At 44.6% G+C, this 25,008-nt stretch overlaps 1 protein-coding gene across 5 annotated transcripts; it reads left to right on the forward strand.

Annotated features, from left to right (window-relative positions):
• The first annotated feature begins 5,059 nt into the window (after positions 1-5,059).
• On the forward strand, positions 5,060-17,362 carry Rbm24 (RNA binding motif protein 24). 5 transcript variants are annotated; one of them, XM_076573262.1, is made up of 5 exons: positions 5,060-6,107; positions 7,208-7,331; positions 8,700-8,754; positions 14,413-14,457; positions 15,244-15,378. In XM_076573262.1, the coding sequence occupies exons 1-4, from the start codon at positions 5,940-5,942 to the stop codon at positions 14,429-14,431; spliced, it is 366 nt and encodes a 121-aa protein (XP_076429377.1). In that variant the 5' UTR covers positions 5,060-5,939; the 3' UTR covers positions 14,432-14,457; positions 15,244-15,378. The 5 variants fall into 5 exon arrangements, 3 of the variants coding, with proteins under 3 accessions (XP_076429377.1, XP_076429378.1, XP_006972900.1); XR_013051622.1 differs by lacking the exon at positions 14,413-14,457 and adding an exon at positions 9,101-9,213 and having other exon boundaries at positions 5,066-6,107; positions 15,244-15,381; XR_013051623.1 differs by lacking the exons at positions 14,413-14,457; positions 15,244-15,378 and adding exons at positions 8,921-9,012; positions 9,101-9,216 and having other exon boundaries at positions 5,067-6,107.
• The last annotated feature ends 7,646 nt before the right edge of the window (positions 17,363-25,008 follow it).

Below are 25,008 nucleotides of genomic sequence, written 5' to 3' on the forward strand. Positions count from 1 at the left end.
CCCATGACATGAAAGCACTCTATCCCTGAGCTGTGCCCACCTGTGCTTTCTAATCGAGAAAACCGAGCATGTTCTGGGGGCCGGTTAATGGCTTTCTGGATCAGGCCCCATGCCTCCTGTCCTAGGATTCAGGGCTATTTCCACCACTGTGCCCTTTGCCTAGACCACAGCAACATCACCAGGATAACACTGTCATCAAGAGCGGTCATCCAATACATTTGGAGAGTACCATCAGTGCCCTAAAAATAACTCGGCAGCCTAGAGGCTCACTGTGTACCGGCTTGAAACCTAAGTGTGCCCTGAGTTGAAAAGGCAAGCCACATGGGGGGTTAAATGCTTGGATTCTCTCCCTGGCCTTCCAAATTTAAACAGAGATTTAAGTGCGCTCACAGTCGCAGCAGAGGGAGATTGTTTGCAAGGTGAAATTAGCAATGAACTTTCTTGCACCTCTCACTTTCATTTTAACTCTTGTGCGATCATTTAAATAAATGCACCCTGCTTTCAGATGCTTTTTATGCTTGACATGAAATCAGTGCTGTGACTTCAAGAGTTACACTTGTCCATTTCAAGCCGTTTCTCAGCCTAGCTGAGGTGGAATGCAACATGAATAGATTTCTCCAAGATAGGGCTGAGCTGCAAGGATTGGCCTTCCTATTGCCAGTTCTGTGCACAAAAACACCACTTGGACCCATTGTATGCTTGTGTTCTCTGAGCCTAAGGATCACCAGCCAGCCCCGAGAAACAGGCGTAACTACTTAGGGCTGCTCCAAAGGCCAGAAAGCCTGTGAGCCTGTATCAGATTGTTTACAGGGCTCAAAAGACCCAATATTCCCAAACAAGCTAAACAAAGGCCTACCTGAGGCCACACTTCATTTTCAAGAAATGTTAAGTACCCAGCCTAAACATTCTGCAAGCAGTCAGTTCTCTCTAGAATATATTGGCTCATACCCAGCATGGGGTATGGGTTATATATCTTTAGGATAATATTTTCAGTCAATATTTCGTGTGTGTGTGTGTGTGTGTGTGTGTGTGTGTGTGTGTGTGTACGTACATGTGTGTGTTCCAGGGTATGGATGAGCATGTGCACATGGAGTTGAGACCCAGCCTTTTAGCTCACCGTGGTTTTTGTTGTTTAGTTTCCTTTTCAGGGTCGCTCTCTGGCCTGAAACTCACAAACTAGGCTAGGCTGGTTCCCCACTGGTCTCCACCTCTCAAATGCTGGCATGGGTTGCAAACTTATTCTACTCCACCCCGAGCCTTTTTTTACATGGATTCTGGGGGTGAAATTAGGGTCCTCCTGCTTGCAAGGTAAGCCCTACACTGACTGAGCAGATGCCCCAGAACCTGGCTTTCAGTAGCCATTTCTTCAGTACTGTAAGGTTCTGCCCATGGTTTTGATGGCTGCAGTGACAGCCAAGAGAGTCTCTCTACACTCAGGTAGATTATTGTCCAGGAGGAAATGACACTTTTCAACCTTACAAAATGCTGCTTTTTTCCCCTTCAAATTTCTTCTAGACACATGTAAGCATGGACTTGCTATCCATGATTAGTTAAAAAGGGAGAAGTAGAGGGGAAAAGGAAAAAAAAATAGATAAAATGAAGTCCTACCTTTGAGTTTGGTTCTGGCCTTTAACAGGTAAAGATTTTGAACAATGTGTGGTAATTTACTGTAAGTAATAAAATTATATCAATCCTGCCAAAGAATGGTAACCAAGGATTCAGGCCATCCATGTGCACTAATTTGGATATGGCAAGCTTGGAACTTATTTATAACTTTTACGGTATTTTACCGCTCTTTCTTTCCAAAGAAGCACACATCCTATTGCATAAGGCATGTGGCTGTCTGTATCTCCTCTGCCAAAAGCAGCTGGGAACAAGAGAGGAGTCTTCACATATTGTTATTTCACATCTGACTTTGTGATGGGTCATTATACAGAAACACTCAGTATTTAACAATCTTGAAGCTTGGATTCAGATCCATCTGACGGCCTGGGGGGAAACATGGTTTGATGGCACAGGTTCATAAACCCCCTGAGAGTGGAGCTGGCTTTTATAACTGTGCCTACCTCTGGGCAGATGTGAAACCAAACCCATGGTAGGCAATGAGAACACTGGCTGGTGCAGTCTATTGGTACAGACTGAGGAAATAATCACGGTTCCCTTTCAGCCTCATTCTCAGCAACTCACACCTGTAGCAGCAATCTTAGAGAGTCTTATTAATAAAATCAAACCTGAGGCCAGTTATTGGGGTGAATGCTGGTAGATCAGATACACAACAAGCCACAGCTATCTCACCTTGTCAATTCCTCAGCTGGTCCTGTTTCCTCAGGCTGGAGGCCTCTGAGTCCTCATCCAAATGAATTTCAGCTGAACTGCTGCTCGAAGCCTGAAAGCTTAACCAGCCAAATGCTTCTAGTTCCTGGTCCTCACGCCTTATATACCTTTCTGCTTTCTACCACCACTCCCTGGGATTAAAGGCTTGCTTTCTGGGATTAAAGGCATGATGAGTCACCATGCCTGGCTGTATCCTTGAACACATGGATTTCTGCCTCTGGAATGCTAGGATTAAAGGCGTGTGCTACCACTGCCTATCCTTTATGTTTAATATTGTGGCTGCTCTGTCTCTGACCCCAGATAAGTTTATTAGCATGCACAATATTTGGGGGAATACAATACCACACACACCAGTTAATTAGGGATGCCTTGATTATTTCTGGAATTTCAAATATGTGTGAGTGCCCAGGTTTTATCTTGTTCCAAATGAAGCAATTTTAGACAAAAGTGTCAAATATTTTCTAAAGGCACATTATCGGAGCCCCCTGGGACTGAAGAGAGTGCTGTCACCTGTGTCATTTCTTTTGGAAAATGGTGTACAAGCATGCCCCACCCCACCCCGCCCGTGTGTGTGTGTGTGTGTGTGTGTGTGTGTGTGTGTGTGTGTGTGTGGCGCGCGCAGAGGCCAGAAGTTGACCAAGATAAGCCAGCACATCCAGCTTTTCATGGTGATGCTGGGGTCCGAACTGAGGTTCTAGCACTTGCATAGCAAGTATTTTACCCAGGAAGTTGTCCCCCCAGCCCTCCAAGTAAACAGTGGCTTTCCTCCCCAAGGCTGAGCTCTGGGACACAGCTATCCCATTGTAGGGGAAGAACTTCCTCTCAGCTCTCTCCACTTTGCCTAGTGACCACTATCCAAACTGCTGGCTGCGCTCCCAGCCTGTCTCCTTCCCTGAGAGTGTCACAGTTCCCTACAGGGTGGGCTGGCTTCTTACCCATTGAGGAAGACACAAAACAGCCAATGTCACATGTCTGCGAGACTTCTTGATAGATACCCCCCTTCCCAGAGCTCCTTTGCCCGAGCTTCAGTGAAGAACTGTAATTCTTAAGTGACACCGCACGATGAAGGTTAAACATTAAAAAGCGTGCCTCTTCTGTTTCAGGGCCTGCTTTTTTATTTAAAAAAAAAATATCTTTTATCATGCTAGCACTGAGTCCCTTTTCAACTAGAGCTTTACTAAAGCATTGTGGGGAGGGTTTGTATTTCCACATTCAGGCTTTCATCTAAAACATTTCATATAAAATACTTACATTATAAATTACTTGATTTTTTTTTCAGATGGATTAACAATAGATGGAGTTCTTACTTTTCCTTGTCTCTTACTGGGGGTTCAAAGTTAAGGAACTGCTCATCTCAGTCAACCTCCTGTGGAAATCAGCAAGCTGGAGTGAAGATTTCCTACCAGAATATTTGCTAGTGGTTCTTATTCACCTTTGCAGACACCACATTCTTCATTGTCTTGGGTCGACAGCTAAGGTGCCCTGGAAAGTAACTGGGGTATGTCTTTGGGGTTCTATCAGATTAACACATTGACCTGTTTAAAAGGAAATAAAAGATGTAGCCCGGGGGCAATTAGTGTTGGGACTGCACTGGACTCTCCAAGCAGAAACCTCTTAAACAGAAACCGAGCAGTGAACGCAGAGGGTGGAAAGTTCTGTTCACGTTAAGCACTTTCATCAGGGGCCTGGGGATGTAGCTCAGTTGGCAGAGAGCTAGCCTGGCAGGCAGGAAGCCCTGCATTCTTTCCCCAAGCATAAACTCAGAGCAGTGACATGTGCCTGTAATCTCCGCATTCAGGACCCGGAGGCAGGAGAATCAGAAGTTCAAAGTCATCCTTGTGAGTCACAGAAAGTCAAGGCCAGCCTAGGATATATGAAACCCTGTCTCAAGAAAGAAAGAAAAAGCACTTTAATCCAAACCTCAAATATGACTGATTTCAAAGCTTCTTTAATTAAAACCCTCATTTAGTAAGAGAAGTGGCAACGAGCTGGCTTAAATCAATAAATATATACTACATTTAATGTGTTCTACAAATGCTTTCAGATTTGCTGGTAGAAATCAGTGGTTATGTAACAGGTTGGGTTTTGTTGTTGTTGTTTTTTAAGAAATCATACTTTTTACAATTATATTCCGATAAATAAATGAGGTCAATTCACTAAACATTTTGTAATTAAAATAGAAAGAAACAGATTCTTTGGTTGGGAAAAAAGGAGGCGGGGGTGGGATCGACTTATGAGACAGACATTGTACCCATCTTCCTGAATAACTAAGTGAGGCAGGAAGCACACATTTGGTGATTGTGGGAGGTACAGGCCTAATACTTGGTCCTCTGACACAGAAGGCACAGCATGATTGACACAGACACCTTTGCTGGCTGTGAGCCATTCAAATGGTTTTCTCAAGCACACCCAAATGCTAGGATGTTTGCTAATTTTTTTTATTATGAATATTGTTACACACACACACACACACACACACACACACACACACCACTCCACACCACACCACGAAGCTCTACCTCTTGGTTCCCCACAGCACCAGCTTTTGGGGGCCAAGAAAACTTGAGGGCTCTTCTCACGGTCTAGACCCCTAGAGGAGGCAGGTCCCAGGTGTCTAGGAGGGAACTGGTCTCTCTACAAACCGCCTCAAACCCCGAAGGACTCTCAAGTCTGTCGTGCCAAGGCCTAGCACGAAGAGCTCTCTCGTGGTCGGCTTTGGAGAGCCAAGCAGCTCCCCTTCCAGGCGTACTCAGAGTGCTCTGGGTCCCTGCCGGAGTCGCCAGGGGTCTTTGCGACTTTGACCAGTAGGAGCAGGCAACAGCAGAGCCAGGCCGCCTCCTGCGGTTTCCAACTCTACCCCAGCAACAGCGCCGGAGCCCCAGCCAGGCGACCCAGCGCCGCGCCGCGCGCGGGGAGAGAAGCAGCTGTTCCCAACAGCTGGGGGGCGGCGGCGCCGGGCGCCCCAGGTGCTGTCCCGGCCAATCGCAGGCGTCCGGCCCGCCCCCTCCCCAGCCGGGCGTCGACCCCCGGGCCGCTGGGGAAGGGAGCAGAGGGGTGGAGAGCTGTCCTCCGTCCGCACTGGTCTGGCAGCTCCCCGGCAGGAGGGACCATTACCAGCCCCAGCCGGGCCCAGCGCCGCGCCCCCAGCTGCCACCTCCGCGCCCCGGGGCACAGTGGCCGCTGAGTCTCTCCCCCTACCACCCCAGCCACTCGATTTTTTTTGAGAAACATCTACCTCTTCTGGACTCGGAGACCACCACCCTCTCTTTGCATTTAATTATTATTATTATTTTTTTTTTTTTTTTACTTCCACGAGGGGTGAGTGCATAAGGCTCGCGCAGTCTACAGCCGCGCAGCTGGTCACTCGGACGATCGAGAGTGTCTGAACAGTGACCGGACGCGGGGACAACATCAGAGCACCCGGGCGAGTGTCGGGGGCCGCGGGCCACTTGGGAAGTCGCGCGCCCAGCGCCCACGCCGCGCCCTCGCCCCCGCGCGCGCCCTCGGCCCCCGGCGGCCGCCGCGCGCTGCGGGAGACGCGGAGCCCGAGGACCAGGCGCAGCCGCAGCCGCAGCCGGAGCCCGAGCCGCGGGGCGGGCGCGAAGATGCACACGACCCAGAAGGACACGACGTACACCAAGATCTTCGTGGGAGGGCTGCCCTACCACACCACCGACGCCAGCCTGCGCAAGTACTTCGAGGTCTTCGGAGACATCGAGGAAGCGGTGGTCATCACCGACCGGCAGACTGGCAAGTCCCGGGGCTACGGATTTGTAAGTTATACCAAAGGAGGTCTCGGGGTGGGTAGGGGGGCAACTAAGAGAGGTCCTGGAAGGGAGACCGAAGACAGGCCAGAAGGGACTGAGTGGTCCCAGGCCCTCCGGGGTCAGAGCTTGGGGTGAGGGGCAATGTGGGACCTCGCGGGACCTCCCCCTCCACTCGGAGCTGAGCTGAAACTTTAAGTGTGACGAGGTTTGGGGAGCGAGGGCCTGCGCCTGCCTCGCGGGGTTCCGAGAGGACCTCAGGCGATGCTCTTTCGGGTGGCCAGAGAGCTGGGGAATGAGAGCCAGATCTGGGATGTAGAGAGCTGGGAGGGAGAGAACGGAGCCCCACACCGTGGCATTCCGGGCTTGGAGGCTGGTTGTTAAGTGCGCTGTTGCTTTGTTTAAAAAAAAATTGTGTGTGTGTGTGTGTGTGTGTGTGTGTGTGTGTGTGTGTGTGTGTGTGTGTGTGTGTGTGTGTGTGTTGTGGCGTTGAGGCCAGGCTAGAGAAGAGACACCGAGGGGGTCTGGAGCTGCTGTTTCCCCTTCTTGTCACACCCCTACCTTTTAAATTGCAAAGGTAAATTCTAAAACGGAAAGGAAAAGCTGACCCTCTGGCTGTTTGCCTAACTGAAACAACGCATTAAGCTTCCTGGAGATTTAAAGGGGCAAATTCAGCTGCTCAAAGAGCTGGCAGCCCCGGAGCGGGACAATCGCTATTGTCGACCGGGAGTGTTTGCCTGTGGGGAGCAACCGGCTGGTTTGAGGCTGGACTTTGTTTAAAACCCACAGTGCCTCTGGGGCCGGGATGAGGACCTAGAGGGGACACTGGGAAGGCTGTAAATCTACAGGCGATTTCAGAATTGTGGCTTCCAAATCCCTCTCAGGCCCCACACTAGCATCCTTAGGACTTTGGCTAGGGGATGAGGGCTTCTTCCTTCCTCCTTTCTCCTTCTGCTTATTTTTTTTTAAACAGAGGATGGAGGGTTAATGTCCCAATCCCCTCCCAGATAAGAAAGAAAAGGAAAGAAAAAGCAAGCTCAGTGACTTTAATACTTTTCCTTCAGGGGTTAACTGAGGGCTTTGTGTGTATGTCTGTGTATGTTGCTAAGGTCACCATGGCTGACCGGGCTGCCGCAGAAAGGGCCTGCAAGGATCCCAATCCCATCATTGATGGTAGGAAGGCCAACGTGAATCTGGCATACTTGGGAGCAAAACCAAGAATCATGCAGCCAGGTGAGCAGTGTCCTCCTCTCCCCCTCCCAGCTTCCCACCCACTGTGGGGAATGAGCCATTGCCATCCCCAGCCCAGAAAACACCCGCTTCCTGAAAATCTGTAGTGGTATTTGACAAAACTTGAGCCGTGCGTGGCTGGTTATTCCACCAAGGCATTAAAGATGTATGAGCATTCTAAGTGTGCCGCTGGGTACTTGAAATGTATCTATGTGCAAAAATAGAACTTAGGGTCTAGATAGCTTGCACCCAGAAGTTAATTCATGCATTTCTTATACGATGATATATATGTTTGTCTGCTTTCAGTTTTTACTAGCCACTTGTAGCTAAAAAGGCAAACTATGTGGGCCTTGTCGCCACCAGCTAATAAGCCTCCCTTCTTAGTGTGGTCTAGGCCAGTCACATTGTGCTTAGAGCAGGCATGACTAAGAAAGCACATGTTTTCACATACAGACTACTAGCAATCAAATACTTACACATAGTGAGTTTTACCTTGACAGGTTACAGATTATTATTTTTTGACTGATACTTACTTGGAGATGAGAAATAATTTATTAAAATCCCTGTAGCTGTTAACTGACATTGGGATGTATCGTATTTGTCTATGTGAAAATACAACCTGTTATTTGCTACTGTCCTTGACGTTCATTGAGAATAACCCAGTTGACAATAGAGCAAATGTCTTCCATTCCTTGGGCAAGCAACTTTGTTGACTAAACCATGTGCTTTTCATTAAGCCTTTCCTATGGAAGTTTAAAAAGAGGTTGACACCTCCGCTCAGGGGCTCAGTTGTCAGAAAGAGGATACACAGAGAAGTGCCCACTAACATTCAGAACTGTCTTTCTGAAACATCTTTTGTGCATGTACTATTCTTAAGAGAACAATGAGGAAATTTGTTTTTGTGAAAATTTCAATGCTGTAAATGTAGAATGTAAATATAAACTGTAATTTTTTTCAAAGCATTCCGAATGTTCCTAATTGCAAAGACTTTTTCTCCTTCTCCCCTCCCCACCATGGGTTGCAACTACAGGAATATTTGTGAATTTAACTTCATTGTAGTTCTTGGATCTCCCTCATGAGCAGTTTTCTCTGGCCTAAATTATTTTAAATCTTTTTTTATGCCTGTTAACTAAGCTTTACCCTTTTTTTAAGTTTTCCAATCTTAGTCTATCCAACTGTTTATTTAGGATGAATTATAACATTTATAAAGCATATACACATATAAAACATATATGAACAACATGTCCATGTGTACTCTAAAGTGTCATAGGAGTGGTTCTTTTTAAATGAGGAATTGGGATTACAGTTTCTGTGTAGGAATAGTTAAGTATCTAATTGTATACAAATGGAAAACGTGTGTTTTATTGTTAGGTTTTGCCTTTGGCGTTCAACAGCTTCACCCGGCTCTTATACAAAGACCTTTCGGGTAAGTCGATTCATCAAACCCTCTACAGTTTCAACATGGCCACCATTTGTTTCCCTGTCTCTTTGTTATGAACAGACAAGGTCGACATGTCACAGAATGTTCCGGGTTATGCATATTTATATATGCTTATATATCTTTTTAATGCTGATACTATAAATATTTTTAGATGAGTCAAGTTATCTGACCAAGTATGCAGTCTCCAAACCAGCCAAATGTTGGGCTTATGATTAACCAAACCAAACCAAACAAAAGTACCAGGTATGACTTGTGCACAAGACATGTGTCCCATCACCGTTCCTGCCGTTCAGCTTGACTCAATGTTATTTATCTCTTTCTAACCTGACAGGGCTCGTATACAGTTAAGCTAACTGATGAGAAGGATGCGATCATAAGAGGTGGACTAGTTCTGTTTGGAATTAAACTCTGTAACCAGTAGACTCAGACACACAAGCTCAGATGGTGATTAACCATGCATGGATGTTGGTGGTGTTGTTTTTATTTTTTCACTATAGTCCATAGCCCTCCGTGTGCTTTATTTTATTTATTACAGTAATGAAGTGGTGTTGATAGCTAAACTGTGTGCTTTGACTTAATTGAACAGAGCTGTAGTGAGTGTTTTCTTTCCTTGGGGAAGGGGCTCTTTGCCGTTTGTTTTTGGTGGTGGTGGTGAGCAGTGTTGACTTTTGACTTTGCCTTGGGAAGCAAAGGGCCTTTTTTCCCCCTCCTGCTTTTAAGCTATTAGCCTGTGAGTTCCATTTAACATTTTTGTAGTGAGTGCTAAATCGTGTGATTTCTCTCTGTAAGAATACAGATTCACTGCTTGCATGTTCTAAGTCTCTGTTTTCTGGGGACGGGCTTTCTTTTGCAATGTATGTCCACTTCCAGGTCTTCTGATAAAGGTTCAGCGCGCTCTTCAGATTTCATTAACACTCACCAGTTTGGGCTGTTCTCCCCTTCATTTTGTTTGGTTTTTGTTCTGAGTAAGCACAGTACTAACTCCCACCTTTCAGACCTAACAGGTGAACAGCCTGCTCATCTTAGTGTTTTCTCTGGGTTATTATTACCAGCTCCTGAGGTCCCCAGTCCCCTTGCGTTAAACATGACACAGGTGGGAAAAGCCACCTTTTATGGGCGACAGTTTATCCTGGACATTAGGGTCTGTTTCCTCTGTCTTCCACCTGATCGATATTCTTGTTAGCTCTGATTCTCTTTTGAATATCTAAGCTGTTGGAAGAATTTTATTGATATCTGGCTTAGGTTATCTAAACATCTCCACGCATCACCTAGAAGGCTAAAATCCGCCTTCATGGATAGATACCACCATAAGTATTTCCCAATGTAAATACTAAACTAAAACCAAGTAATAAGTTGACTTAGAAGAAGCAAGTTATATTTTGATGGACACTTTCTTACTCTCGTTACCTTGATCTATTAATAACTCACTCTTAGAGATATCTACAACTTTTTAAAAAGGTATAATGAAGTATAGCTATGTATCAAAGCCCCTTCCAAGCCAACTTGGATGTGGACAACGAGCGATGAGTTAGTTGCAGCCTGCATTCCCACCTCCCTCTTTCTCTCTCCCTCTCCTTCTTCTTCCCCTCCCTCCCCTCCCTTCTCCCTCTGCTGATAGTTCATTGGTGTGGACTATCAGTCTAGGTGGGAATGGAAGAAAGCATACATCTGAAGGTGTAATAGTGAGCTTAGTCCTGGCCTCCCAGGAATCATTGTGAAAGAGCGTAAAACCAAATCAATGAAGAGCTTTTGTTAAGTGTATGTCACCTCGTAAAAACAAGTGTGGGTTCAGTTGTGGGCAGCAAAAAGATGGCAAAGCAGCCAAGAATTATTGATTCAAGTTTGAGAGGAATTGAGAATGGCAAGAAAACCCATGGATTGGGAGAATGGGACGAGCCATGAGGAGGGAGAGTAGACTTGAACCGCATGTGGACACCCAGTGTGTAGAAAAGGTGTGGCAGGATGGACTAGCCAGGAGGGTCAGAAGAGAGGGTCCATGTAGAGAGACTACAGTGTATCTGAGGAGCAGCTGAAGAGATCTGGCCTGGCAATAGGAGTCCTTCCAGATCCTTGAGAAAGAAAGTAACTCAAAGAAAAGAACCACCAGGGTGATATGTATTACATGGACCTCTGAAATCAAGTGTGTTTTGATAGTAACCATTTGTTTTTAATCTCTTCTGATATTAACTGTCTTTATGAAGAATGGTGATTGTTACAGTGTGCATAAATTGGCTGAACTTGAGACTCAAGTTGAACTTGAGATTAGAAGCAGAGAGCATTCCAGGTAGACCATGTTAGGTTTCTCTTTCTTTTGTGAGTGGTTCTCAGCACTGCCCTGAGACCAAGTCTGTAACCAGCAAATCACACCTGGTCATTCTAAACGCCATATGAATGCCATGTTCTTATCTTAGGCCTGCCTGGAAGCAAGCTTGAGAATTCTTACATTTTGACTTGTTTGAAAGGCTAGTGAGGAGACTATTAGTTTTCTGTGGTCCTTAAATGGCCCCTGGGTTACCTAAGATCTTTAAAGACACTGGCTGAAAGAACTTCTGATTTAGCACAGAGGGCAGATGTGGAGGAGCTTGTGGCCTGAATGAGCATCAGCTTCTGAATGGTCTCTGTTTGAGAGGTATTTTCTCATCACAACTTGGGAACGGAGACGCTGCAGGTTTGTGAGTGGAGCCTCAAGGAGTAGTTTGCAGCAAGTTAACCATGCACGGAAGCATTCACGGAGCACCTTTTCAGTGCCCGGGCATATGCAACAGGTGGACACCCAGTGTACTCTGTGCATAGAACTGGGAAGAGATGTACATAAATTATGCCATTTATTTCTTACAATAAGCCTTTGGAAAAGACACTGTTACGGTTCTTTCTTGGCAACCAACATAACAAGTGCAGACAGGTCTATTAACTCCCTCTTCCCATCACAGAGCTAGTGAATGTGTTAGAGTGATTCCCAGTTCGGTCATGGTCTGCCTCACCTTGGAAGCTCTGTCCACTGATGTTAAGCTACAGCCAGAAAAGACATAATGTCACTTTCTCATCACCTAGTAATAAAATAATTCATTCTGGGAAGGGCCTCAGACAAAAGCAGATCAATGGGTCTCAGGAAGTCTTCATGAAGAAGATGAGCTAGATCTTGGAAGGAGGGTGAGGATGGGGAACTATTTTATTATGTATTAAGCATCTACTGTATTAACCACTGGAGGCTCCCTCACAGGGAACTTTATTTCATGTACAGCAACTCTGGGCTGGAAAACGTCAGTCTCTTTCACATAGGAACAGTGTGAGATAAAGAGGGAATGTGGACTTCCAAAGGTTCTTGTGCACTGAGGTCTAGACCTAGGGTGGATGGGGGAGGTAGAGACTGGAGTGAGGGTTGGCATCCTGGATGTAGAATGGATGGCATGTGCCAAAGTGGGATCTGGTGATCTGTGGCATGTCCAGGAAATAGGAAGATGCCCTACTGACCTGGGTCCAAAGGTTAAAAGAAATCCTGAAAAGGTGTTTTGGAGACAGATGCACAAAAGGCCCAAAATGATGAGATTTAAGAGATGGTTTGGTGTGGGATTAGGAGTTAGTGACTCCTATAAGCAAATGGATGAAAGGAAGGCTTGGTCTCCAGTCTACTCGATAGACTGCAAGAGTTAACTGAGTGTGTTACTCCTTTGAAAGTCACAGAGATCAGCCTGGCTGGGTGGCATATGCCTGGAATCCCAGAAGTCTGGAGGTTGAGCCATGATTGATCATAAATTTGAAGTCAGCCTGTGCTACACAGGGGGACCTTGTCTTTAAAAAAAAAAAAACAAGGAAGGAAGGAAATCACAAAGAGAAGTCAGGTGGACCTGAAGAGATGGAGATAGAAGGAAAATGTAGCCATTTTTTCTTTAATCACCCAAGGGTTTGGATGGGCCTGATGTAAGCATTCTATGGTGGATTAAAGAACTGGTGGTTGGTGGAATTCTAGTGGGAGGGGCATTCCCGATTTGCTTTACTGAGTTCCTTAGACTATTGAAAGAACTCCCAACACATCCTCAGCCCTCTGCTGCCTTCTCCATGGACTGAGGCATGAGTCTCGCTGGGGTTCTCGGGGCTCTGATTCTCCATCATCTTTTAAAGGCCCCAGGACTTCATTTGCCTCTGGGATGTCTTCCTCGCCCTTGTGAGGAAGAGTGGAAGAATCTGATCTTCCAGAAAAATTACTTATGTTCTCACCAGACAGCTTTGTCCAATCAGAAGTAGTCATTAACATAAATATAGAGACAGTAATACTCTAAGCAATCCTTTCAGTGTTTTAACACATTCTTCCTACACACACATCCTGGGTGTAGAATGGATGCCATGTGCCCCCCCCCCTTTTGGATAGAATAAACTTTCTTTGAGCTACTCTGTTATTTGAAGATCCAAACTTCTCAACCGTCGCACTGTCCTCAGAACATCGGGAGCACACCAAGGGTTAATGTCTCCCTATCAGTGAGGTTCAGACGGGCTGGCCTTTGTAGCTGATAGATGTTTTACTTTGGCCTTATAAAGACATTTTATCCGCTGGAAACCCTTGTCGCATGACAGAATCAAAAATAGCCCTCCGCAGCCTCTGCTGTCCGTCACCACATGTAAACTGGCAGGAGAGAAGGTTCTCTTAGCTGTGTCTGCACATTGTGGACATATCAGCTCTGGGGACAGTGTTTTATACAGCCACACCTGTCACCAAGGGTGAGCCAGTCACCTGATCTGCCACAGAGTTCTGAATGCCTGCACGACCACGCGCCTGCTTTCTGACATGCAGTTAAGAACATCTCCAAGTGTCCTCAGAAACACTTGGTAACATGGTTTCTGCTGGCACTGGGAAAGAGCTACAATTCTAGTAAAATGGAATGTATTTTTATCCCGGGGAGACAGAGTTCACCACCCTCTCTGATAAATTCATCTTTTCCATAGATGTTCTTAACGAGTGCTTCCAGTAGAATTCGGAAAAGACAAAGAAAAAAAAAGTCTGTGTTTTTGAAAAGCCTGAACATGATGTTTTGTGTCGAGTTCTTTAGAATTTGAAGATGGTTATTTGTGCTTGTGCTACTAATAAGTTGGTTTTGTTGACAGCCAGATAGCATGCCTGTGTTCTATTTTTAGAAAGATGGGGGGTTGTGAGGGAGATTCATTTAAAGAAAGACAAAAATAAGCCAGATATTGGAGGTAGCACTTTATAAATGGGCGGTGATAATCACAAGAGCGGCGGCAGTAATGCATGTGATCTCATAAACAAACCTCTTGGGATTTATTTTTTTAACCAACACTTTTGTGAGGTCCTCGGGTCTGTCCTGTATGTGAGCTGCGAATACGGCATTTAAGACGACACTTGATGTTTGTTTCATGTTCTTGGCTGTTTTCAGGGTGACCCATAACCATACAACTGAGCTATACAAAATGTTAACCAACGGGGCAGATGGAAAGCGGATAGGCTAGTAAATGAATTTCTTCTGACGTGGAGGCTGACGTAAGAGTTAGTGGGCGTGCAGAATAAGCGCTGTCTGACAATGTATATCTTCGAAGTCTCTGTTAAGTTCAGAGACATTTGGTTGTATTTTCCTGTCCCTAACTTCCCATCAACCTCATCATCCCCAACCCCTTTCTGTCTGTCTTGCATAGAGACAAGCAAGCTGGCTGAGCCTCATTTGCCTGATAGTCAAACAGGTTTGATTGACTGTTCTGTCCTTATGGGGAAAAAAAAAAAAAAGCGTGAGCACAAGTGTGCTGCACACCTCTTTGGGACTCACTGCTGGGACTGTGAATAGCATTGTGGTAGCTTCCCACAACAGCCTCTGTGAGCGGAGTGAGCTGCACTACTGTCGTTTGAGGAGTGTGACTGCTGTGTTACCACACTTGTGAACTTTTACACTCCTGGTTTTGGGTGTTTTTTGTTTTTTTTTTATTTTATTTTGTCGCCTGCTTCTTTTGTAATTATGATTTTTAATCAGGGTGACTGAGGTTGCCGAGAGATTAATGTGTGCTGATCTGCCTAGCGATTTCAAATAGGGTTGCCATGATAAACATCCAGAGTCTATTCTCCCATTAACAGCCAGGCTGTCACTCCCACAGAACCACGTGATCTCAACCTTCCGAGCCCTGCATTCACAGCACGGATTTTTCTGTTTGTTAGCCATATCCTTCTTATATGAACCTGACAAATCCTCAGGAAGCCCTGTGAAATCTCTGTTCCGTGCACATGGTTCACTTTCCAAACTTGGCATAGCTGATACTGCATGGTTCGAAGTCATAAGCGGAAATTCTAACAAGGAGAATGCCATTCTGTCTTTGTTGATGAATTCTTTCGAGGGTGCATCAAATGGACTGCTAAAAAGTAGATATTATGGCAACCCTATGTTGATAGCAACCACTAAATTTGAGTTTGTCTCCATCTCTGAGCAAAGAGTTCCACTGGAGATGACTTGTCTGACTTTGTTTCTCATTTCTTAACAGGATCCCTGCCCACTACGTCTACCCGCAGGCTTTTGTGCAGCCTGGAGTGGTTATTCCCCACGTCCAGCCCACAGCAGCTGCGGCTTCCACCACGCCGTACATTGATTACACTGGAGCTGCCTACGCACAATACTCGGCGGCGGCAGCTGCAGCCGCAGCAGCCGCTGCCTATGACCAGTACCCTTACGCAGCATCCCCAGCGGCTGCAGGCTACGTGACCACTGGGGGCTACAGCTACGCTGTCCAGCAGCCGATCACCGCTGCTGCACCTGGGACAGCTGCAGCCGCGGCTGCAGCAGCTGCAGCCGCAGCAGCCTTTGGCCAGTACCAGCCTCAACAGCTGCAGACAGACCGAATGCAGTAGACCAGCCGTCTGATCCAAGTCAAAGGATTTCTCTTTCCCTCCCAGTTTCCCAGTTTTTAGTAGAGAATGTTAACGTTGACTTAATAGCTTTAAAGGGGGAAAGCAAAGCTATTGTGAATCAGATGCATTACTTTTTTTCGTACTCCGAGTAGTGCTGCGGATGAAGAGGGGAGAATGGGAGGGCGAGAAGCAGTTTTTGAAGTCAATCCCAAAGAGCCTGAGTTACACAGAATAGACACTAGGACATGATGGCAGGGGTATCACTGGGACTTCACTTTTGTATCGGGATTTTTATTTTTTGCTCTTTTTATAGTATCAGGGAAGCAAACTGCCTTTTCCAAGTTAGAAAATGCTATGTGAATCTAGTTGACCCAGGGAATATGGAGTGAGCAATATGTAGCTTGAATTATGTGTAAAAGTAGATTTTTAAAGACAGGCAAGATGGCAGCAGCGCTGGCTGTCCTTTGCTGCAGTCCCCCACAGCCTGCAGAACGCTGTTGAGGCAGGAGGTAGTGTTTGCGTTATCTCAAAAATGGGCATCGAACAATCAGTTTAGAAGTATGGCGGCGGCAGCGGCGGGTACAGTGGTAAGCAGGTACCAAAGCTATTTTCTCATCTGTCCTGTGGACTCGTGGGATCGTGGAGCAATTGATACTGTACCAGCCACTCAGACAATCAATGGCACACACAGTTCTGGAGAGAGACCATCACTTGTACTTGTAGGAGGAGCTTGTCACATGCTGATCCCTCTCCCCACCCTGTTTCACTTGGGGATACTTTCATCTGCTGGTCAGGCTTCTTCCACCACCACCACCACTTTTCTATTTATTGTAGGGACTGGGGGTTATGGGTAAAGGCAGGCAAAGTTTGCGGATGCTCAACCTTTCGGGACTGTCTGGAGGGCCTTTATTTTCTTCCCCGTTTTAAATAATTCTACACTTTTTAGTATCTATTTCAGAGTCCTATTTAAAACTATTTATTAGTGACTACAGTACCTAAGACAGCAAGGTTCTTGACATTACAATTCTTTGATGGTTGATAATCATGTACTTTATAATGTGCCTTAATAATAATCCTATTTAAGATATTTATTTTTAAGTTTTACTCTGCTGCACTCTAAAGGAAGGAACTTTAGACGTGACACTGTAAGATTATGTATTCATCTCATGGCATAAGTTATTTAGTAGGTCTAGATGTAGCATATTAAATATTAACCTATTCAACTCAAGATGTTGGCTTGGATTTCTTTAAATTCATATGTGCACTGTTCAAGAGGGGTACTCTTACCTGAACACATTTGAGTTTATTTTAGTCTTGAGATTTTCTTTTTTCAAACAAGCTCCATTGCTGGTTCTGTGCTTCCTCCTCTTGATTGTTCAATCCCTGCAGATCTCATCTATCGGGAACTCATGGCTTCCCCACTTTCCTGGTGTAGTGTACGTAGTTTTAAAATACCGCTTTATATTTTCCTTCTGAAAGTGCGATACTTGCAATTTTTACTCTTAAACTAAATTGAATACTATTTTACACTGTATTGGACTTTTATACTTGAAGAACTTCATACAAGGGACAACAGGTTAGCGTTTTTATGGACTTTCTCCATTGTCACTGGATTTAGTATTCCCATATCAGACAGTGGTATGCAATGGAGACGTGGCTCTCCTGTACAGATTATTTATTTGTTGTGTATATCGCTTTATAACATTTCAGATCTTCTAATCTATTCACTTGTATTAAATATAATTTTTAAAAACTGCTGTTGCATTGGTTATTTCTAGTTCTGCAGGAAAAAGGAGTGATTCTCTTTCGAATTAGTTTTCGCATTCTGAGAGAGGCTGACTGTGAACACTTGATGTAGCCAAGGACAACCTTGAACTTTTGATCTTCTCCTCCTGAGTGCTGGCAGTACAGGCAGGCACCTCCATAGCTAGTGCTTCTCGAATCTGGGGCAAGCACTCTACCAACTGAGCTACATTCCCAGCCCCCAGCCCCTCTCCCCCTTTTTAAAATTAGTTTGATTAACCATGCATGCCTCATGGAAAACATTTTTGATAACATTAAAATCTCTTGGAGGTCCTACTTTTTGACCTTTACATTAAATTTCCTAGGCCGGGCGGTGGTGGCGCACGCCTTTAATCCCAGCACTCGGGAGGCAGAGCCAGGCGGATCTCTGTGAGTCCGAGGCCAGCCTGGGCTACCAAGTGAGCTCCAGGAAAGGCGCAAAGCTACACAGAGAAACCCTGTCTCAAAAAACCAAAAAAAAAAAAAAAAAAAAAAAAAATTTCCCTAAATATCCTCCTTATGTGTAGTGAATAGACCATCCCCCTAAACTGAATCCTAAAGTACCAGTGGTATCACTGAAAACTGGTGATGGCTGGGAAGGAAGAAGGGGTGTCACCAGTCCCAACCTTGATCAGGACAGTGACGTGGGTTGTCTTTATGTACGCTGTGAATAGGTGCTGCTCCCGTTGGTTACAGTGCTGGATTCAGATAAACTAAGGGCTGAGGCTAGCCTCAGAATTTTCTAGAAATGCCAACGGATCCAAATGCCCTTGCTTGTTTGTTTGTTGTGCTAAAATTGAACCTCGGGTTTCACATTGCCCAAGCAAGTGTTCTACCACGGAACTGCATTCCCATCCCCCTTTCTGACTTTTGACAGGACTCCATGTATACCAGGCTGACCTCGAACTTGCTGCGTAACAGAAAATGACCTTGAACTTCTGATTTTCTGTCTTCAACTCCTGAGTGTTGTGATTCCAGGCGTGCACCATCACAGTTGATGCAGGTGGTCCTGGGGTTTGAATCCAACCAAAGGCCATCCCGTCCCAGCTTTTAATTTTCCAGACAAGGTCTCACCAAATGGCCCTGGTTAGCCTTGAACTCACTCTCTAGAGTAGCTTTAACTTGAGATCTTCCCACCTTAGTCTCCCTACAGGCCTAGACTACCAGATTACTTTTAGTAACTCCATTTTTGGTGATATTTTCAGACTTCTTAAACAGCTGATTGGAACAAAAATGCCAACTTAATAGTCATAAAAGTATCATATAAAAGCTCCTCGATGCATAGCCAAAAATGGAGGGTGTGAATTCATGAGAGCAATTGCTGCAATGTGCTGTAGTGATGGCTAACCAAATGGAAAGTCCCCAGTGGGGAGGTTTTACTTTTTAACGGAAATGTGGTAATACCTAGTAAGGTATGCATTAGAAAGTCAAATAAGCAACATGTGTTAAAATGTCAAGGGAGTGGCTATATTGATTATCTTAAAGAGTAGATGTTACTTTCATTTTACTGTGCATAGTTTGTGAACTCTTGGTCCTCATGTCTCCCAGATCCATGGTGTGTCTTGAACCCTATTAGTTTCCAGTAGTTAGAGGCAACAGAAAGATGTACAAGCGGGCCATCCTGCCTTATAACCATCCTCCCATTTGGAACCATTGCAGGTTTAGACTTCAATTGCCTTTCATTTTGAAGGCAATGTAGATAGCAGTTTATCCCCAGTGGGAGGTGGAAATGAACCTTGAGCCATGATCAACAATCAGGAGAATCATGTCTGAGCTGCTTAATGCACTAGTGACCATTTTAATTTTTCAGACTTATGAAAGGTCACTTTGGTCCTCAACAAGTCATCTATCTCTGAATTTGAAGTAATGTTTGATTTATTGATTAAAAATAGGTCAGACAGTTCCAGGGAAAGCATATTAAAAATAGCCAGACTCAGGAAAGGCAAAAGTCCACCTATTCTAGCTAGCCTGTACATTTCCTTAGAATATTTCCTGATGTATAGTAATAGAGAGAAAGATCAGCACTTTCTAACACTAATGCATACATTTCTGAATGAAATGAAAAAATTAATATCTAATAAAGAGGAAAAAGGTATCATGACACAACATCTACAACAGGTATTTGAGAGGACAGTGTGTCTGAGATCCAAGGTACGGAATGAGTCCTCTACTCAGTATGAGTGTCTCTGCTTAATGGTGGAGTGATACACTGGGCAGTGAGTGAATGATACCCACCATAGTCCCCCTACCTCTCATGCCATGCTGATGAAATGATGAAAGCTATGGCTTGCCTCCTCCACAACTTATGTTGAGATTCCATTCTCTTTGTGAGATGTTGAGAGGTGAGTCCAGATGTGATTGTCCAGAGAATGAGGCTGTGCATTCACCAACAGAGCTATCCATTCACGGATCCGTGGATTGGTGGCCTGATGACTTCTCTCCAAGTGGGTCTACTAGAAAAGCCATTTTGCTTAAAAGTCTTTTGTGAACTTCCTTTCTCTGATCACATGATGCCCTGCAGTGCCTTAAGGATGCCCCCAAGAACGCCATCGCCATTTGGGCCCTCTCTGTGTTAGACCAGAACCATGAGCCAAAACAAACGTCATTTCTTTATAACATACTAAATCTGTGGTATTGTGTTACTGGCAAGAGAAAATGGACTAATGTAGTGGACTAAGTGATAAGAAATCATTTTAGAAATTTTAAAGTATGGGGCAAGTGAAAATTAGCCTGAGACAATGTAGTTTGGGATTTTTTTGTTGTTGTTGTTGTTGGCCTGTATTTTTTGTTTGTTATGTTTTCAAGACAGGGTCTCCTGTAGCTCAGATTGGCTATGAACTCACTGTGGAGCCAACAATGATCACAAATTGTTGATCCTCCTGCCTCCACCTCCTGAGTGTTGAGCTTTCAGCTGTGCACCACCACATCTGGTTTTGTCCAGTACTGGAGATGGAACCCGGGGCTCTGTGCATGTTAGACAAGTGCTCTACCAACCGAGCTACATCGCCAGTCCCTAATGAGGAGATGCGAAAATATTAATTCAGTAACTGGCTTCAATCAACTCACTAAATGACCCTTCTCAAGACGACAAAAATTGTGTTTCATGATGTGATCGCCATCTCATCCCAGTCTAATAATAACCAAGTAATCAAACAGCCAAATTGTACAATAACAGCAACTCAAAAGCAACAGTGAAAGAGAGAGAGTTTACCAGCTAGGGGAAGGGGGAGCAGAAGCAGAGATTACAGAATACATTTCTCTCGCAGAGCCTCTATATTTAGTCCCTTCCTCGCTCCTGTCAAAGGTTCTTAATTCCTTTGGAGTCTTAAAAGCACTCATTAAGATGACAACCCGGGGCTCGGAAGGGGCAGAGGTGAGGACGAACAAGAAATAAATAAATAAATGCTTTTTCATGCTTACTTTTGTCCTCGCTTCTCCTTCAAGAGTTCCAGACTGTTTCCATGGAGATTCTAACTTTGTTTTTGCTTAAGCACTTTGTAGAAAAGAGATTCATTTTGGGGTTTGGTTCTGAGTGGGATTTTAGTTCAGTAGTGATTTTTGCTGAAGTCACTTGCATGACAAGCTCTTGAAAGGTTCTGGTATTTTTAATTGGCATAATAATTGTACATATTTATGGGGGTAAATACGATGTTTTGTTACATGTGTATATAGTCATAATCAAATCAGGGTAATGAGCCTATCTACAATCTCAAAATAATTATCATTTGTTGTGGTGAGGATATCTCCCAGGCTATTTTGAATATGCATCAGTTGAACAGCTTAGGGTATTTTGCAATAGACATTATTGTTAACTTGAATCACCCCGCTGTGCGATAGAACACAAAAATTCTTGTATTTATTGTCCAGCCTTTCTCCATCCTGTCCCCTGGCTAACAGGTAGAATCTTTCATAGCCAACATTCTTCACTCTGTTTCTGTAACATCACTTGAAATCCCATGTGTGGATGAGACCACATCTTATTTGTTCTTTTATGCCTGCATTACTTTATTTAACATCCTTCTGGGTGTTGCATATGGCCGGGCTTCACTCATCAGTAAGGCTGACAGTATTTAGATAAACACATATGGGCATCACATTCATATACATGTCTGTACATGATGATTGAGTTGACTTGAATGGATGTCACATCCTGGCTGTCTTGTGCAGTGCTGTTATAATAAAAAAAAAAACGCAAGACTGACACTCAGTTTTATTTGATATATGAAGTAATGGCTTGATCCTTCAGTAGTTCTCACTTTAACTTTGTGAGGAACCTCCACCCAGTTGACCACAGTGACTATGATAATTCACACCCCCACCAACCACAGTATTTAAGAGTTCCCTTTTTTCAGAGATCCACATGCCTCTGCCTCCCAAGTGCTGGGATTAAAGGCCTGTGCCACCATAAACCTTTAATCAGAGGCAGAAGCAGGCAGATCTCTGAATTTGAGGCCAGCCTGGTCTACAGAGTAAGTTCCAGAGAAACCCTGTCTCAAGGGGAAAAAAAACCCAGGGTCTTAGGCATGCTGGGCAAGTACTGCATCATTCAAATATATTCCTAGCCTCCTTTTTTTCTCTCTCTCTTTTGATGATAGCCATTCTTAACTGAGAGGAGGTGACAAGTCACTGTGGTTCTGACTTGTATCTTCTTGATAATCGTTGAAGTTTTCTCCATAGAACTATTGAAAATTCCATGTTTAAAAATTATAATAATAGCTATTATTAGTGTGTGTGTGTGTGTGTATGTGTGCATGTGCGTGTACGTGTGCGTGTGCGTGTGCGTGTGCGTGTGCGTGTGCGTGTGTGTGTGTGTGTGTGTGTGTGTGTGTGTGTGTGTAGGCTCCTGTGACATGTTTCATATATGGAGATCAGACAGCTTTGTAGAATCGGTTCTCTCCTACCCTACATGTGGCTCAAGGATTCAACTTAGGTCTACACTGTATATCTAAGTCAATACCTGCTATGCCGTCTCACCAGCCCCAAATTTCAAGGTTCCTTTGAAGTCACAAGAAGAAACAAAAAAAAAAAAAAAAGGAAAAGGGGAAGTGCTGTGGATATCGCTCTATATAAATAAAATACTGATGGCCAGTGACCAGACAGGAAGTATGGGCGGGACAAAGAGAGAAGAGAATTGGGGAAACAGGAAGAAGGAGGGGGAGACACTGCAGCCACTGCCAGGACAAGCAGCATGTAAAGACTCTGGTAAGCCACCAGCCACGTGGCAAGATACAGATTTATAGAAATGGGTTAATTTAAGATATAAGAACAGTTAGCAAGAAGCCTGCCATGGCCATACAGTTTATAAGTAATATAAGTGTCTGAGTGATTATTTTATACATGGATTGTGGGACTACGGGGCTTGGTGGAACCTGGAGAGAAGCCCTCCAGCAACAATATGAATGTTTGCCTGCATGGATGTATATGCACAACATTCATGCCTGGTGCCCAGGAAAGTCGGAAGAGGTTGTCAGATGCCCCTGGAACAGGAGTTACTGATGGTAGTGAGATACCACGTAGGTGCTGGGAATCAAACCCAGGTCTCTACAAGAGTAACCAGTGCTCTAAGCTGCTGAGCCATTGCTCCAGCCCTAATTTACCTGTGCTTTGAAATTAGAGGAAAGGATAGAAAGAAAATAATGGGGACTGGGGACTCTCGGTGGGTAGAGAGCTATCCTGGAGTGTGTGAGGCCCTGGGTTTAATTCTCAGCACTGAATAAGCCAGGAATGACAGTGAGCTGGCATAGAAGAAGTAGGGTCTGAAATTCAAGGTCATCCTTGATTAAATAGCAAGTTCCAGGCCTGTCTGGGATACATGAGACCCAGTCTTTAAAGATAAAGTAAAATAAGAAAGAGGAGGTAACTAGGGTTAGAGGCATCTCCTAAAAATCAGTGAAGGGGCTGACATGACGTGTGAGTTATGTGGGTTGGACAATGTGAGTTGAAGGATGCCCCTGGGATGTTGTGTAGGGAAGAGAACTGGTCATTCCTCAAGGGGCAAGATCCTTAACCTGAAAGCAGCCAATGGCATCGTTACAGCATAGCATCTAGACACAAGTTTCCTTCTGAGCCTTAATTAAAGACATTTTGGAGGAAAGCTGCTATTTTAAATTTGTTATTTATTTTTTCTTTGTTATTTTGGGCATGGTGTGTGGGAACAAATGTGTGTGCATGCCTGTGCAGAAGCCAGAGGACAACAGGTGTTGCCTTAGGGGCAACAGAGGAATACAGGGTAACAGCATGATGTCATCAGCTGCTTAAATTTGCTGGATCATTGTGATCAGCCCCTGACATTGTTAAAAGATATCAGGAGTGTCTTGGAGCCCACCCAAGGCAGGGTCATCCTTTCCTTGGTTTTGCCCTTTCATCCCTATGTGGAAAACATGGTACGTTTGCAACAGAGAGAAGTTATGTGAATCACTTCAGTCTGTCTTTGTTCAGAGTTATCTTGGTCAAGGAACACAGATCTTCCTAAACAACAGCACTGAGAAATCTGGCTGGTTATTTATCCGACTCTATCATTCTTTGTATCTTCTGTTTTTAGCCTGTTTATGTCTAGAACGTCTCTCAACGGGTTGCTAGGAAGAGGTTCCACGTTTGTGTTTTCACCAGATCAGTTTCAGAGACTGCTGAAAATTAATCCGGACTGGAAAACTCATAGACTTCTTGACTTAGGTGCTGGAGATGGAGAAGCCACAAAAATCATGAGCCCTCATTTTGAAAAATTTTATGTCACTGAGCTTTCTGAAACGATGAACTGGCAGCTCCAGAAGAAGAAATACAGAGTGCTTGGTATAAAAAAAAATGGCAGAATCTCTCATTGGCCAGGAACTCACCAAGTAAACCGGACTGGCTGGCTAGCTAGACCCAGCCATTCTCCTGAGTCCACCTCCTCAGCACTGGGAGTACAATTTTAGCCGCCACATCTAGCTTACTTCATGTAAAGTTTACAAAAAGTTGTCAAAGTAAAAGACTTCTAAACACCAAACTCTGAAAACTTAATTCAAACTCAAATGCATAACGAACCCGGGGTGTCTCTGGCCGAGCTCCTCCTTGGTACCACCTGGTCTAGGTTTGTTTGCTTCTCCCTGCCCGTGCTATGCACACACCACCAGCAGACATTGCTGAAATCCCTCAGCTGCACACTGTCTGTGACACGAACGTCAATGTTTTTACTACATGTGCAAAGCTTTTTGCTTTTATAGGAACATAATGGCATGCTTGTGGGAAGCAAAGCCGGTCAATGTTTTCCTATTCCCATTTCTTACACGTAAGTATCAAATTAGTACATTTTTGGATTGTATTGGGCTTGAATGTTTGATCTTAAAATTTTCTATTTGAAAGCAGGACATGGTGATGCATACCTTTTTTTTTTTAACATTCTCACTGATATTTGTTGTTTTTTATTTTTATTTTTTTAATTTTATAATTAATTTAATTTTATATATCAGCCATGGATTCCCCTGTCCTCCCTCCTCCTGCGCCCCCCCCCCCAGCCTACCCCCCATTCCGACCTCCTCCAGGGCAAGGATTCCCCTAGGGATTCAGCTCAGTCTGGTAGATTCAGTCGAGGCAGGTCCAGTCCCCTCCTCCCTTCACCTAGGCTGAGCAAAGTGTCCCAG

This window comes from Peromyscus maniculatus, chromosome 5 (genome assembly GCF_049852395.1).
Source record: "Peromyscus maniculatus bairdii isolate BWxNUB_F1_BW_parent chromosome 5, HU_Pman_BW_mat_3.1, whole genome shotgun sequence".
Lineage (NCBI taxonomy): Eukaryota > Metazoa > Chordata > Mammalia > Rodentia > Cricetidae > Peromyscus > Peromyscus maniculatus.